The following is a 13,092-nucleotide window of genomic DNA, read 5'->3' as shown; positions in this document are numbered from 1 at the left end:
ACCAGAGCATCGGTGGCTAGCAGAGGAACCTCCGATTGGGCCACCAGAAGTAGAGGTGAAAGGAGAGGCTGGTGCAGCGGGGTGCCCGAGCCTCAGAAGGGTAGTTGGCGATGCAGCAAGGCCATTGATATCAGCGTGAACTTGTTATCAGCCTGTGCCGTTATCGGGTTACAGCCGTAGCCCTTTCGCCGTGGCTTCGCCGAGCTAGCACTGTAACTCAGATGCTGACCACCGGTTACGGGTTAGCGGCGCCACAGGACCATGGTTTCAGCGTTCCTTTTCGTGTTGGTATCAAGTTACCGTGCCCTGGCCAAGAACGCTAGCATTGAAGAAGGGAGAGAAAAGTTCTACCTCCCCATCTTCGGTTTATGTAAACGACTAGGGCTCTTTGCATTAGGAAGTATTCGGATTCTAAATGTTTATTATTATTATCACTAGCAATACTCGTGCTCCTCACGGGATGTAACAAATGTTTTATGATTTTCATTAATCACTGATGGTGTGGATATTAAAGTGTCTATGCGAATCCATACCATTATCAATTGCTATTATTGTTGCAATGGTCGACTTATCTTGTCTGAATCATGACTGATTTATTATTGTATTCATAGCTTCAAAGCGATGGTGATTCAGTGGAGTAGATTAGCTCCCCTGATCAGCGAAGCCTTATAACTATCAGTCATATGATTACCACAAATATGATGGTTAAAACCCTTATAACTTTGGAACCAGCCAACCATTTTTTTTAAATGAAATTAAACATGAAGACGCAGCACATTAGTCCCTTCAACTTAAGGGGGGAAAAAAGAAGAAAAAATTCAACTCGATTTTCTGAGAAAAACATTTTTGCTGTGATTATGTAATTTTTAACTGCTATTTTGTAGACCCGTCCTCAGAGTATGTAATGAAAAAAAGTTTCATTGAAATATTCCCAGAACTTTGGGAGACATGGCTGATTATGTATTTTGACCATCGGGCCCCGTAATGACCTTGACCTTTGACCTATCCAATATAAATGTTGCACGCAATAGGCTATCGTGTGTCTACATCTACCTACAAAGTTTGGTTGAAAAATACTTAGCCGTTCAGGATTTATCGCAGTTCCTATATTGTGACATACATACATACTTACGGAATGGAACAATCGCAAACGTCCCCGCTGGATGACGAATTAAATTATAAAAAACGTATCAGTAAAATAAAATAACAATGAACAGCACACATTCCCTGAAAAGTAATGTAGCGTAGGGGAAAAGGAGAAAAAAAAGTGACACCGCGTGGATTCGAACGTGCGTGATTAGAACGTGATGAAGCAAGAGTGTCCTAACCAACTGGCCTACTAATAATTTGCAAAAGTTTCAGGGAGAAATACAGCTATGACATTACAAAAACCATAGGCAATGGATGTTCCGTTTGCCATTCCAATAAGTAACAACAATAATAACTTGATAGGTTTGAGAGTGAACTTGATTTGACATGATACTGTGTTGTCTAAAGTGTTTATTGGATTCTCGGGCAGTTTTATCCCGGACGGCTGCATGTCGAGCTTCAGGGGTGCCTAAGGGCATCCGGCGGTAGGTAAAAATATTTAATGTTCAAATAAACCCACTTAATTAAAAAAAATAAACACATTAGTCCCAGCCAGTCCTGATTGAGGTGGCCTCCACTATGCCCATGCAAAAGGAATAACGTGAAAGTTGCCCAGTACCACAGAAATTAGCAATTTCGTGTGACTGAGGCTACCAGTACCTGTATTAATATATGAATTATGATTGGCAACGGTAAGCGATTTCACACAGATTAGCGCGGGACAAATATTGACAGAATTTTTTTTTTATCATAACTGCAATGTTCTTCTCCCCCAAAAAACAACAACAACAACGCAACACCTCCCCCCTCCCCAACCCCTAAGAAGAACAGGTCCGACAAACCCCTGCGTCACCCAGTGAGCTTTTTTTTTAAATTAACGACGCCAATGGAATTCGATCTCCTGCCTCAGACACTTTCGTTTTGTCACGTTAGGAGAGCAATTTACCAACTTATCTATTTTGCGTCTTGACAGTTCGCGTGAGTGATATTTTAGTGACTTGTGTGACATATAGACTGACCGGAACAAACGCAAACGTCCACCCTCTGGGGGACAAACAACACATTTGCATTCAAACAAAGTAGTTTGTTGATCATAGTGCAATTATCCCGTTTGACTTGTGTCTGTTCTCAATATGACTAACATATATATATGTACTCATTTCTCCCAAATAGGTAAAGCTATTGAAACTCATTTTGGCTATGAGCTCGAGGTCCATGGGAATAAACGCTCATAATTATGTCCTGCGGATCGATGACCCTGGTGTCACTCAAAATTATCCCGTCAGGAAATGCTATTTCGTATACATGTACTCAATTGTCTAACCGGCACGGTTGGCCTAGTGGTAAGGCGTCCGCCCCGTGATCGGGAGGTCGTGGGTTCAAACCCCGGCCGGGTCATACCTAAGACTTTAAAATTGGCAATCTAGTGGCTGCTCCGCCTGGCGTCTGGCATTATGGGGTTAGTGCTAGGATTGGTTGGTCCGGTGTCAAAATAATGTGACTGGGTGAGACATGAAGCCTGTGCTGCGACTTCTGTCTTGTGTGTGGCGCACGTTCTATGTCAAAGCAGCACCGCCCTGATATGGCCCTTCGTGGTCGGCTGGGCGTTAAGCAAACAAACAAACAAACTCAATTGTCTCCAGTAAGGACACAGTTATTTTCTCCGAAATTAAGGCCCCAGTTTGTGGTGATTGATATTGATTTGCTCTGTAGTTTGATGATCCTAGTGCCAACATTATCCCGTCAGGCATGGTTTAAATGTTTTCGTTTGCACCCACTTTTCTCCAAAACTGATAAAACTGGTGACACCACTATTCGGAAGCATGCTCATCGGAGTCGATGCCGAGAAGCTCTGAACTTTGGTGACCCTAGGTACCATATTATCCGGCCAGGAAGGGTTTTATTATATGCTCACTTTACACCCGTTGGGGTCTATATGTTCTATCAGCCCCAGATACTTTACTTGATATTTGCTTTCGGTCCAGCCGACTCTTTTGAGCCATATCAGGACCAATCAGCCCGAGATGTCTTATCATTTCGATGAAGAAGACTTTAAATAATAAAACAACAACCACAGCACGAGATGATAAACGGAAAGTATTAGGATCCTTATGGTCACTTGTTAATTATTATTTTGTTACCCCTTTATCACATGCCGGCTATTGATACATGCCATATCATTATTTTTGTTACCAAAACGAATACGTTGTGTGTGTGTGTATTGTTAGGAAAACTCCAATCTTTTAGATTAGTTAACAATGTATCAAGAAAAATCACATATTTGAGCGAGTTTCTAGGTGACCGTCTTCGTGATTAGGGACCTAATGTACATCCTATATGATCTTCCATGAATGGGTTCGGTTGCTATTTGAATTTTCTGTAAAAGGGGTCGCTCAGATAATCGTCAAAATGTAACTGACAAGTCCAGTGGCTAACGAAGGAAAGCACCGATCACCATCAAGACTAAATCACTACCAGATGTCAGTAGGAATGTTGGTAACTGATCCACTGACCGCTATCATGTTTCACTACTCGCGTACAGAACTGACTGGGCTTGCTAATAAGCAAGCGTTAGTTTGTAACACATTCCCTGGCCCGTCCCAAGAGAACATGAAAGATATATATTTATGCTACACGGAAGCGTTCTGCTTTAAGCAGACTACATGTATAGACCGAAACAGTTCAAAATAATGATACTGGATTCAGACTTCAACATTATTGTTTTCATATTAGGCCTACGAAAAATGACTTACATAACTTATTTTATACTCGTTAAGAGAAATAATACATGCATCGAGGGACATTGCTTTTATTCTAGGCTACATCTCTTATGGAGGCATCTTACACACTCTCTCTCTTTCTTCACCCTCCCATCTCTCTCTCCTTCTCTCCCCCTCTATCTTTCTAATATTGACAACACCCCTCATATGATCACTCAACCTCTCCCCATCGCCCTCTGTCTCTCACCTTCTTACACACACTCTCTCTTTTCCCAACTCTCCTCTCTCTCCATCTCTCTCTCTCTTCAATAATGACACCCTCCACTCTCGAATCTCCAAACATTCGGTTAAACGTGATTAACTGGTATCGTACCCCTATGACAGCTAATATTCCATATTCTCTGCATTCTCTGCTTGTTGCATTACGTTAAAGGTTTTAATGCTCTTTTTTTTCAAGCCACATTTCACGTCAACCAACTTTTATCAAGACGTTATTCAAAGCGTCATTGTAGAAATGACATTCGGAAATATTAGGGGAATCTCTGTCATAACATTTTTTTCTATTTGTTTCCTATCAGGCATTTTTTGTTTTAATCACAAGTAATATGATACAGACACACAAAGAGAGACACCTATAGTGACAGCCGCTCTATCATGCTAGGACTGGTGTCAGTATACTGTGACTATATGAGGATGTCAATCAATCAATCAATATGAGGCTTATATCGCGCGTATTCCGTGGGTACAGTTCTAAGCGCAGGGATTTATTTATTTTATTTTTTATTTTATGCAATTTATATCGCGCACATATTCAAGGCGCAGGGATTTATTTATGCCGTGTGAGATGGAATTTTTATTACACAATACATCACGCATTCACATCGGCCAGCAGATCGCAGCCATTTCGGCGCATATCCTACTTTTCACGGCCTATTATTCCAAGTCACACGGGTATTTTGGTGGACATTTTTATCTATGCCTATACAATTTTGCCAGGAAAGACCCTTTTGTCAATCGTGGGATCTTTAACGTGCACACCCCAATGTAGTGTACACGAAGGGACCTCGGTTTTTCGTCTCATCCGAAAGACTAGCACTTGAACCCACCACCTAGGTTAGGAAAGGGTGGAGAAAATTGCTAACGCCCTGACCCAGGGTCGAACTCGCAACCTCTCGCTTCCGAGCGCAACTGCGTTACCACTCGGCCACCCAGTCCGATGTAACCCTCTGCGACTTCAATCTCAGTGTGGCAGTACATTAATCTGCTGACCATAAACAAGGAATGCGTCCAGCTGTCTCTCTAGCTCTCCAGTAGGTTTCTCAGCGGGTTATCTGCTTGACGACGTGCTAATTGATGGCACGCGAACCGTGTAATGTATAGCCACTGCGCGAGTCGAACCGCTCTACGACTAGCTGCTCCTCTCCACGCCCCCCCCCCCCCCCAACCCCCACCGCCAGCCCCACGCATCCCTCTCTCTCGCCCTGCCTCTCTTCCCCCGTTCCTCTCTCCCCCCCCTCCCTCTCTCCCCCCTCCCTCTCTCTCCCCCTCCTTCTTTCTCCCCCCCTCTCTCTTTACCCTTAATTGTCAATCCGTTTTTCATTGCTAAATTCATACGAATAAATAAAAGCTTGATGTTTAGCAAGAATCACCTCTGATTTGTTATTTGCATTGTCACTGAAGACTAAACCGTCAGTGAAACTTAACAGTTCGCCACCTGTTTACCTCTTTTTATATTTTAATCCAGACAGCATTATCCACCACCACCCATTATATAAACATTCTATTTTGTGTAGTCCCGATATCAATGTTGCACACCTTTTGATGCAGCTTTTAATAATATAAGAGATTTGATTTATACGTATTCCCTGTTTCACTCAATGAATATATATATATATATATTCCCTAAAATATCCAGGTAATATACATATTTCCTGGAATTTGGAGGCCATTTTTAGACGTATTCCCTGACTTATATTTAGCATTCAAAAGGAGATACTTTGATGGAGTGAAAAATCTCTCTCTCTCTCTCTCTCTCTCTCTCTCTCTCTCTCTCTCTCTCTCTCTCTCTCTCTCTCTCTCTCTCTCTCTCTCTCTCTCTCTCTCTTATGCTTACAAATATAACAACAATCGCATAACAATAGAATTTACAACACAATATTACACTGTTTGCACCAATGAAGTGAGAAAAAATGACTTTTGTATTGGCAAAATCAACAAGCCGTAATAACTCTAGTTGGCGAGATATATTTTGTTTGTTTGTTTGTTTGTTTGCTTAACGCCCAGCCGACCACGAAGGGCCATATCAGGGCGGTGCTGCTTTGACATTTAACGTGCGCCACACACAAGACAGAAGTCGCAGCACAGGCTTCATGTCTCACCCAGTCACATTATTCTGACACCGGACCAACCAGTCCTAGCACTAACCCCATAATGCCAGACGCCAGGCGGAGCAGCCACTAGATTGCCAATTTTAAAGTCTTAGGTAAGACCCGGCCGGGGTTCGAACCCACGACCTCCCGCTCACTGGGCGGACGCCTTACCACTAGGCCACCGTGTTGCGGTTTGGCGGGATATAGTGATCCTTACATTCGTTCGAAAAAAAGACCAATAAAGCTACCCTTTCAAACCATGTTCTGAGTTATTTTTGCTTATTTGCTATTGTGTTTGGTTGTAATATGTTATACAGCATGACTTCCCTTCTTTGTCTCTGTTAATCCAGGGAGAAAATATCCAGCGATATTTCTCCGTAGGCCTAAAGTTCGGCCATGACCTAGGCAAAATAACTTGCGCAGCCGCAGAAACAAGAAAATGGAAATCTTATGAAGCCGTCATCAACACGAACACAATGATTGCAGAAGCAAACTCTGTACCTACACGACCGAGACACAAGACTGATTATTTCACAGCTGCAAAGGGTAAGCTTACTCACGTCAGGTCTTCACTGACAAGCTAGGAACAGACGGAAAATTCCAAACAAAAGTAAATGACGTCAAAGTCTCTTTCGCTTTGCGTGTAACTTTGTCATGACGTCTTTTTGTGACGACAGTATACGCGACAATTTGTTCGCTTCCGGTGTCATTTTAGACTGAAAAGCAACTCAAAAGAAGGAGCTAAGCCTGTGTCTTGAAACAGCTGAAACACTCTTTTGGATTGCCGTTTCAATGTTAACCAAAATGTTAAAGAAGAAAAACAAGGTTCAGTTGCGAACTGACAGCGGATTGAGCATTTATTCCTGTTGATGAAGGTACGCTTGAAGCTTTATTCTCTCCGTCAACCAACAAGACTAGATTTGTAGCAGACGAAAAACAAAGTGTGCGTTTTTCCTGTCTTGTGAAGGCGATTATGTCGTTATAAGTTATCTGTACGTTGTGAAGACATTTCAAAACAAAATTTAGCTTTGATGCGTCACGGGATATAAGCTTATACGTTTTCATCCATGGAATTGTTTTTTTTCGTCTCGGCAGGGTGAATGAATTCATGATGTCTTTTCCGGAACTGGACAAAACTGGCCGTGCCAAGACTGAAACAAAATATAGTTCTACAACTTCTAGGCTTGGGTTGATTGCCCATGGTGAATTTCCAATGATTTGTTTCCACATCCCATGACAAATTCTCTTTACTTTGGTCATGCCATATATATACGTTACAGCTCCGTCCATCCATGGTATCGCGTGATATTTTGTCTCGACGGGGTGAAAGAATATAATGACATCACTCTCGGCAGAGCCTCGAGTGACGTCATCATATTCATTGACCCAGTATCGACAAAATATCACGCTATACCATGGATGGACGGAGCTGTAACTTATACATGTATATAGAATTGTGCATGTGAAGTGATATTATATTTTTTAAATATGGAAAAAGTGAAAGCTGATTGAAAATTTATGGACAGATTAATAGATGAAAATGGCTCTCAATAACGACGCAAAAAGGAATTTTACAGGAGCAAGTGAGATTTTACAATAACGTGTTTGATAAAAATGGGAATTTTGTTGAGGAGGATGCTGAGAGTAAAGTTCTTAATTTAAATATTCCTCAGTTAAATGACGAACGAAAATATGGTTTGGAAACTGATTTTACCGTGTTAGAAATCGGCAGGGCGCTGTCTTTATTAAAAAATGGTTCGTCACCAGGTTTAGACGGATTGACTACAAGTTTCATGAAAAAATGTTGGCCTAAAGTAAAAATGATGGTGGTTAATTCCCTTCAAAGTGCATTTAGAGTCGGTGAATTGTCAGATACTCAGAAAAGAGCAGTTATCACGTTGATCCATAAGGATAAAGATTTGCCGAGAGATAGCCTTAAGAATTGGAAACCCTATATCTGTAACCAATACAGATTATAAAATGCTGGCAACATGTTTATCGCAGCGCGTATCTCGTGTTATTTCTGACCTCGTGTCAGAAGATCAGACAGGATGTATTAAGGGAAGAAAGGCAAGTAACTTGATTAGATTAATTGATGATGTCATTAATTACGCTAATGAAAGAAATCAAGCAGGTATATTACTTGCCCTTGACTACGCCCGAGCCTACGATTCCATCTCAAAAGACTATGTGGTCTGGTCCTTTAAAAAATTTGGTTTTGGCGAAAAATTTGTTAAATGGGAGAAGTTAAAAGGGCAATAACCAACCTGGCTCTTCCACGGTCTCAAATAGCATTACATATTGGTTTAATGACAAACACCACGAGCTGCATAAATTATATGGGTTGGATTTCGGAAGAAATAAGTGTAGAATTATTAGCAATACAAATCCGAAGTCACCCCAATATTAAAGGATTTGCCTTACCAGATGTAGGTTTTGCAGAACAAACATCGCGTATCTTGAAACTGGCTATGTACGCCGATGACATAACTGTTTTACTTCAAGATAAAAACGACATGGAAACGGTTTTGAAAATTATTGATGATTTTTCCAATATATCTCGCTTAAAATTAAATAAAAGTGAAACGGAAGCAATGTGGTAGGGATCGCGTAAAAACTGTCAGGAGAAATATTGCGATATTAAATGGAATACCCAGGTTAAAATCATGGGAATTAGTCAGTTTTAAAAATGACATCCCGGCCTCTGAAATTATGGAAAATTGGTCCAAAAAGACTTGAAAAAGTTGAACAAATCATTTGCAGATGGTCAAGAAGAAATTTAAGTATAAGCGGCAAATTATGTATTATTAAGTCCTTCTTAGTTTCACAATTTGTTTACGTTATGCAGGCGCTTCTTGCCCCTGTTAAAGTTCTCGATAAGTTGAATACTACTTTGTTCAGGTTTCTCTGGAAAAGGAAGTATTCAAATACAAAAGCCTTTGAAAAAGTTAAACGAAATGTATTGTGTAATGTGGTGGAAGAAGGTGGTATTAACATGATAAACGTCCACGATATGCAGACTTCTTTTTTACTGACATGGGCAGCAAAACTTCAACAACAAAAACATGAACCGTGGACAACGATTCCGTTAAGTCTTTATCAGGTATTGGGAAGAAATTTACTTTGTTTTAAAGCCACAACACTACTAAAACCAAGGTACTGAATGCATTCGATCAAACTTTTAGACAGAAGTTCTCTTAAAATGAATCCATAATAAAGCATTGATTTATGAGAGAGAAGATCGCTTTGGCGATCAATGTTTGTGGAACAATATAAAAGTGGTTTATAAAAATAAAAGCTTATATTTAAAAAAAATGGATAGAAGCGCATTTAGATATGGTGAAAGATATTTGGGTTAACGGAGATATGATTCCTTTTAACCAGCTGTGCACAAAGAAAGGATACAGTCCCTCTAGATTTTTTGAGTACCGCGCAGTGAAGACTGCTGTGCGAGCGCTTGCACTTCGCAAAAACACAGCCAGCCCGCGAGCAGGCGAACACAATAATGACCTTGACACACGGAACCCTGTGATCATTAACCCCTCCGCGAGAAAGATTCGCATGCTGATAGTCCAGTCTAAAGCGAGCGAGCCTTGCGCTGCTACATTTTGGTTACATAAATATCAGGTTAAACTAGATCACAGTCATTGGCTGTTAGCAAGCAAATGTACAAAAGAAGAAAGATTGCGATTGTTACAATGAAAAATATTACATAATATTTATCCCACGAATATATTATTAAATAAAATGAAAATTAGAGAAACAAAATTATGTACATTTTGTAAACACATTGATTATGTTGAACACTTTTTTTGTCAATGTGAGAAGTTGACGAGCTTTTGGGAAAATGTTGTCCATTATATTTTTAGAAATACAGGATCAAATGTGCACCTCTCAGAACACGATGTCTTGTTTGGTTATCAACCTAGTAATATATGCCAAAATAATAAGGTACTTAATCACATTATTTTGATTGCAAAAATGTGTATTAGTAAATATTAGTATGGTGATAGATACGATTTGAATAGTATCATTATTGGAAAATAAACTGTACATTAGAAGATTGTGAGTAATGTATAAGTCGAGATGAGGTGAAGTGATATATGACGTTTGTGAATATTATGAGGGGGGTGGGAGGGAGCGGATGGACGAGAATAAGAAAAACAAAAAAAGAAAAAAAAGGAGAAAAAAAAGTAACCATCTATGGCTCCTCAATTGCTTTTTGTATAAACAACCATGCAAACCACACAAAAAAAACCAACAAAAAAAGAAACCGGTTTTCTCCAATTTAAAAAAACCCCAAAAAAACAAGTCGCGTAAGGCGAAATTACTACATTTTAGTCAAGCTGTGGAACTCACAGAATGAAACTGAACGCACTGCATTTTTTCACAGTGACCGTAGTCCGCCGCTCGCGCAAAACCCAGTGAAACTGACGAGACTGTTTAGCGCGGTGATGGTTTCGCTGTGCTGCATAGCACGCTTTTCTGTACCTCTCTTCGTTTTAACTTTCTGAGCGTGTTTTTAATCCAAACATATCATATCTATATGTTTTTGGAATCAGGAACCGACAAGGAATAAGATTGAAATTGTTTTTTAATCGATTTCGGAAATTTGATTTTGATCAGAATTTTTTATATTTTTAATTTTGAGAGCTTGTTTTTAATCCGAATATAACATATTTATATGTTTTTGGAATCAGAAAATAATGAAGAATAAGATGAACGTAAATTTGGATCGTTTTATAAAAAAAACAATTATTTACAATTTTCAGATTTGTAATGACCAAAGTCATTAATACATTTTTAAGCCACCAAGCTTAAATACAAAACCGAAGTCCGACCTTTGTCGAAGATTGCTTGGCCAAAATTTCAATCAATTTGATTCAAAAATGAGGGTGTGACAGTGCCGCTTCAACTTTTACAAAAAGCCGGATATGACGTCATCAAAGACATTTATCGAAAAAAAGAAAAAAAAATCCGGGGATATCATACCCAGGAACTCTCATGTCAAATTTCATAAAGATCGGTCCAGTAGTTTACTCTGAATCGCTCTACACACGCGCACGCACACCGGCACAGACAAAACTTGACTAAATGTATAAAAAAAAGAGAGAGAGAGAGAGAGAGAGAGAGAGAGAGAGAGAGAGAGAGAGAGAGAGAGAGAGAGAGAGAGAGATGATAATGATGATGATGGAACTTTATTTTTCAAGGATAGAGGTTTAAGGTGGCGCCTTTTCTTACAACCGGTCCTTACTTCTAATACAAATGTCTAATAAATGATAAACAAGTAAAGCAACATGACAAATAAACAAAGTAAACGAACGAACCAGCAAACAATCGACAAGTAAGCAAACAAGCAAATAAACATAAACAACAAAATGACAAAGTAAGGAACATACAAATCAAAAGCAAAACATGCAACATATTAATTGAGGTTATACATGTAAAGGGATCGACGGTTAAAGTTCCATCCTCACCTATTCACACTTTACTGACACTATACACAACCATCAGTGTGTATAGGAAACAGGTACTTAACGCCTTCGTCCGTACGGGTTACACACTGTGTATAGCCAAACGGTACCTAATGTGGATTTCGTACGTACAGAAGTCACACAGATCCGTCTGCGTATGACCGGTACCTAAGGTGCTCCTCGTCCGTATGTGTGTGTGTGTGTGTGTGTGTGTGTGTGTATGAGCGTGCGTGTGTGCGAGCACGCATGCGCGAGAGTGCGTATGCATACGTGAGTGTTGCGCGTGTAAGCATGCATGAGTGTGTGCGTCAAACCATGCGTGTGTGTGCATGCGTGCGTGCGTGCTTGCATGTGTGTGTGTGTGCGTGCATGTGTGCGTCTGCGTCCATAGCATGCGCGTCTATTCGAAGAAGGACGTTCTTGTCTAACATATCGATGGCTCGTGATAAAAATGGTTTATAGTGGCCCCTCCGTTCGGCAAAGCTAAATGCCAGCGTTTTATGAAGGGGGCTCTGGTTCTTTTGCTTTTTATTGCAGTCCTTCTAGTCAGTGACCGGTTCCTTTTATTGCAACAACCCAAGACTGGAAATGATCCGCTAGTCGTACTGGAACGGACAATTGGGTCGTAGAGAAGGAGAAAGAATGGAAGAAAAGAAGGGAGAAACCACGAAAGTATGGGAGATAGTGTGTGTGTGTGTGTGTGTGTGTGTGTGTGTGTGTGTGTGTGTGTGTGTGTGTGTGTGTGTGTGTGTGTGTGTGTGTGTGTGCGCGGAGAGAGTTATGGTTATGGGATTGTGTCCAAAACCAATTCAGTTATGTGCAAGGCCTACTTCGAGGTGACACGAGAGAGAGAGAGAGAGAGAGAGAGAGAGAGAGAGAGAGAGAGAGAGAGAGTGAGAGGGAGAGGGAGAGGGATAGGGAAAGAGAGAGAGAGAGAGAGAGAGAGAGAGAGGAGAGAGAGAGAGAGAGAGAGAGAATCAGACAGACAGACATGGAGACAAACAGACAGAGACAGACAGAGAAATAGAGATAGACAGAGAAACAGACAGAGGGAGATATTATTCCGGACACACAAGGTCATATATCCGACAATCCTGGGAGCCACATAGCTCGGAACATACACTGGAAGCTTTAAAACAGAGAGTCCTGAATAGCAGATGAAGCATGGTGGTATAGGATGCAGAAAAGTAGTGGATGGGGGCAAAGGGGTGGGGAGAACATCAGCAAGGACCACAGGAGCAACACAAGGAACAACAAGAAGACCATTGGCAAAACAAAATCACTACTTATTATAGGCATGTACGTTTATAAAGGGCTCTTGAAACTGTTAATCTGACGGCATTCTAAGACTTGGATCTGCATGGAACAACAAGTTTCGACAAGCAAATTAAATACTGCCTTTCTTTTAAATAGCTTGGACGGAATTACTCTTATAATAGT

The 13,092-nt window shown here is 40.6% G+C and overlaps 1 protein-coding gene across 1 annotated transcript in view; it reads left to right on the top strand.

The window, feature by feature from the left end:
* LOC138959133 (small ribosomal subunit protein eS24-like) overlaps positions 1 to 8,149 on the top strand; it is a 434,279-nt gene extending 426,130 nt beyond the window's left edge. Inside the window, exon 5 of the mRNA XM_070330497.1 lies at positions 8,139 to 8,149. Within this exon, the coding sequence (XP_070186598.1) occupies positions 8,139 to 8,141 (3 nt within the window). The 3' untranslated portion in view covers positions 8,142 to 8,149. The remainder of the gene's footprint in view (positions 1 to 8,138) is intronic.
* Positions 8,150 to 13,092: the final 4,943 nt, after the last annotated feature.

The sequence above is a fragment of the Littorina saxatilis genome, linkage group LG2 (assembly GCF_037325665.1).
Source record: "Littorina saxatilis isolate snail1 linkage group LG2, US_GU_Lsax_2.0, whole genome shotgun sequence".
Taxonomy (NCBI): domain Eukaryota; kingdom Metazoa; phylum Mollusca; class Gastropoda; order Littorinimorpha; family Littorinidae; genus Littorina; species Littorina saxatilis.
The sequence above is the reverse complement of the archived record's forward strand: the minus strand, read 5'-3'. Positions and strand labels throughout refer to the sequence as shown.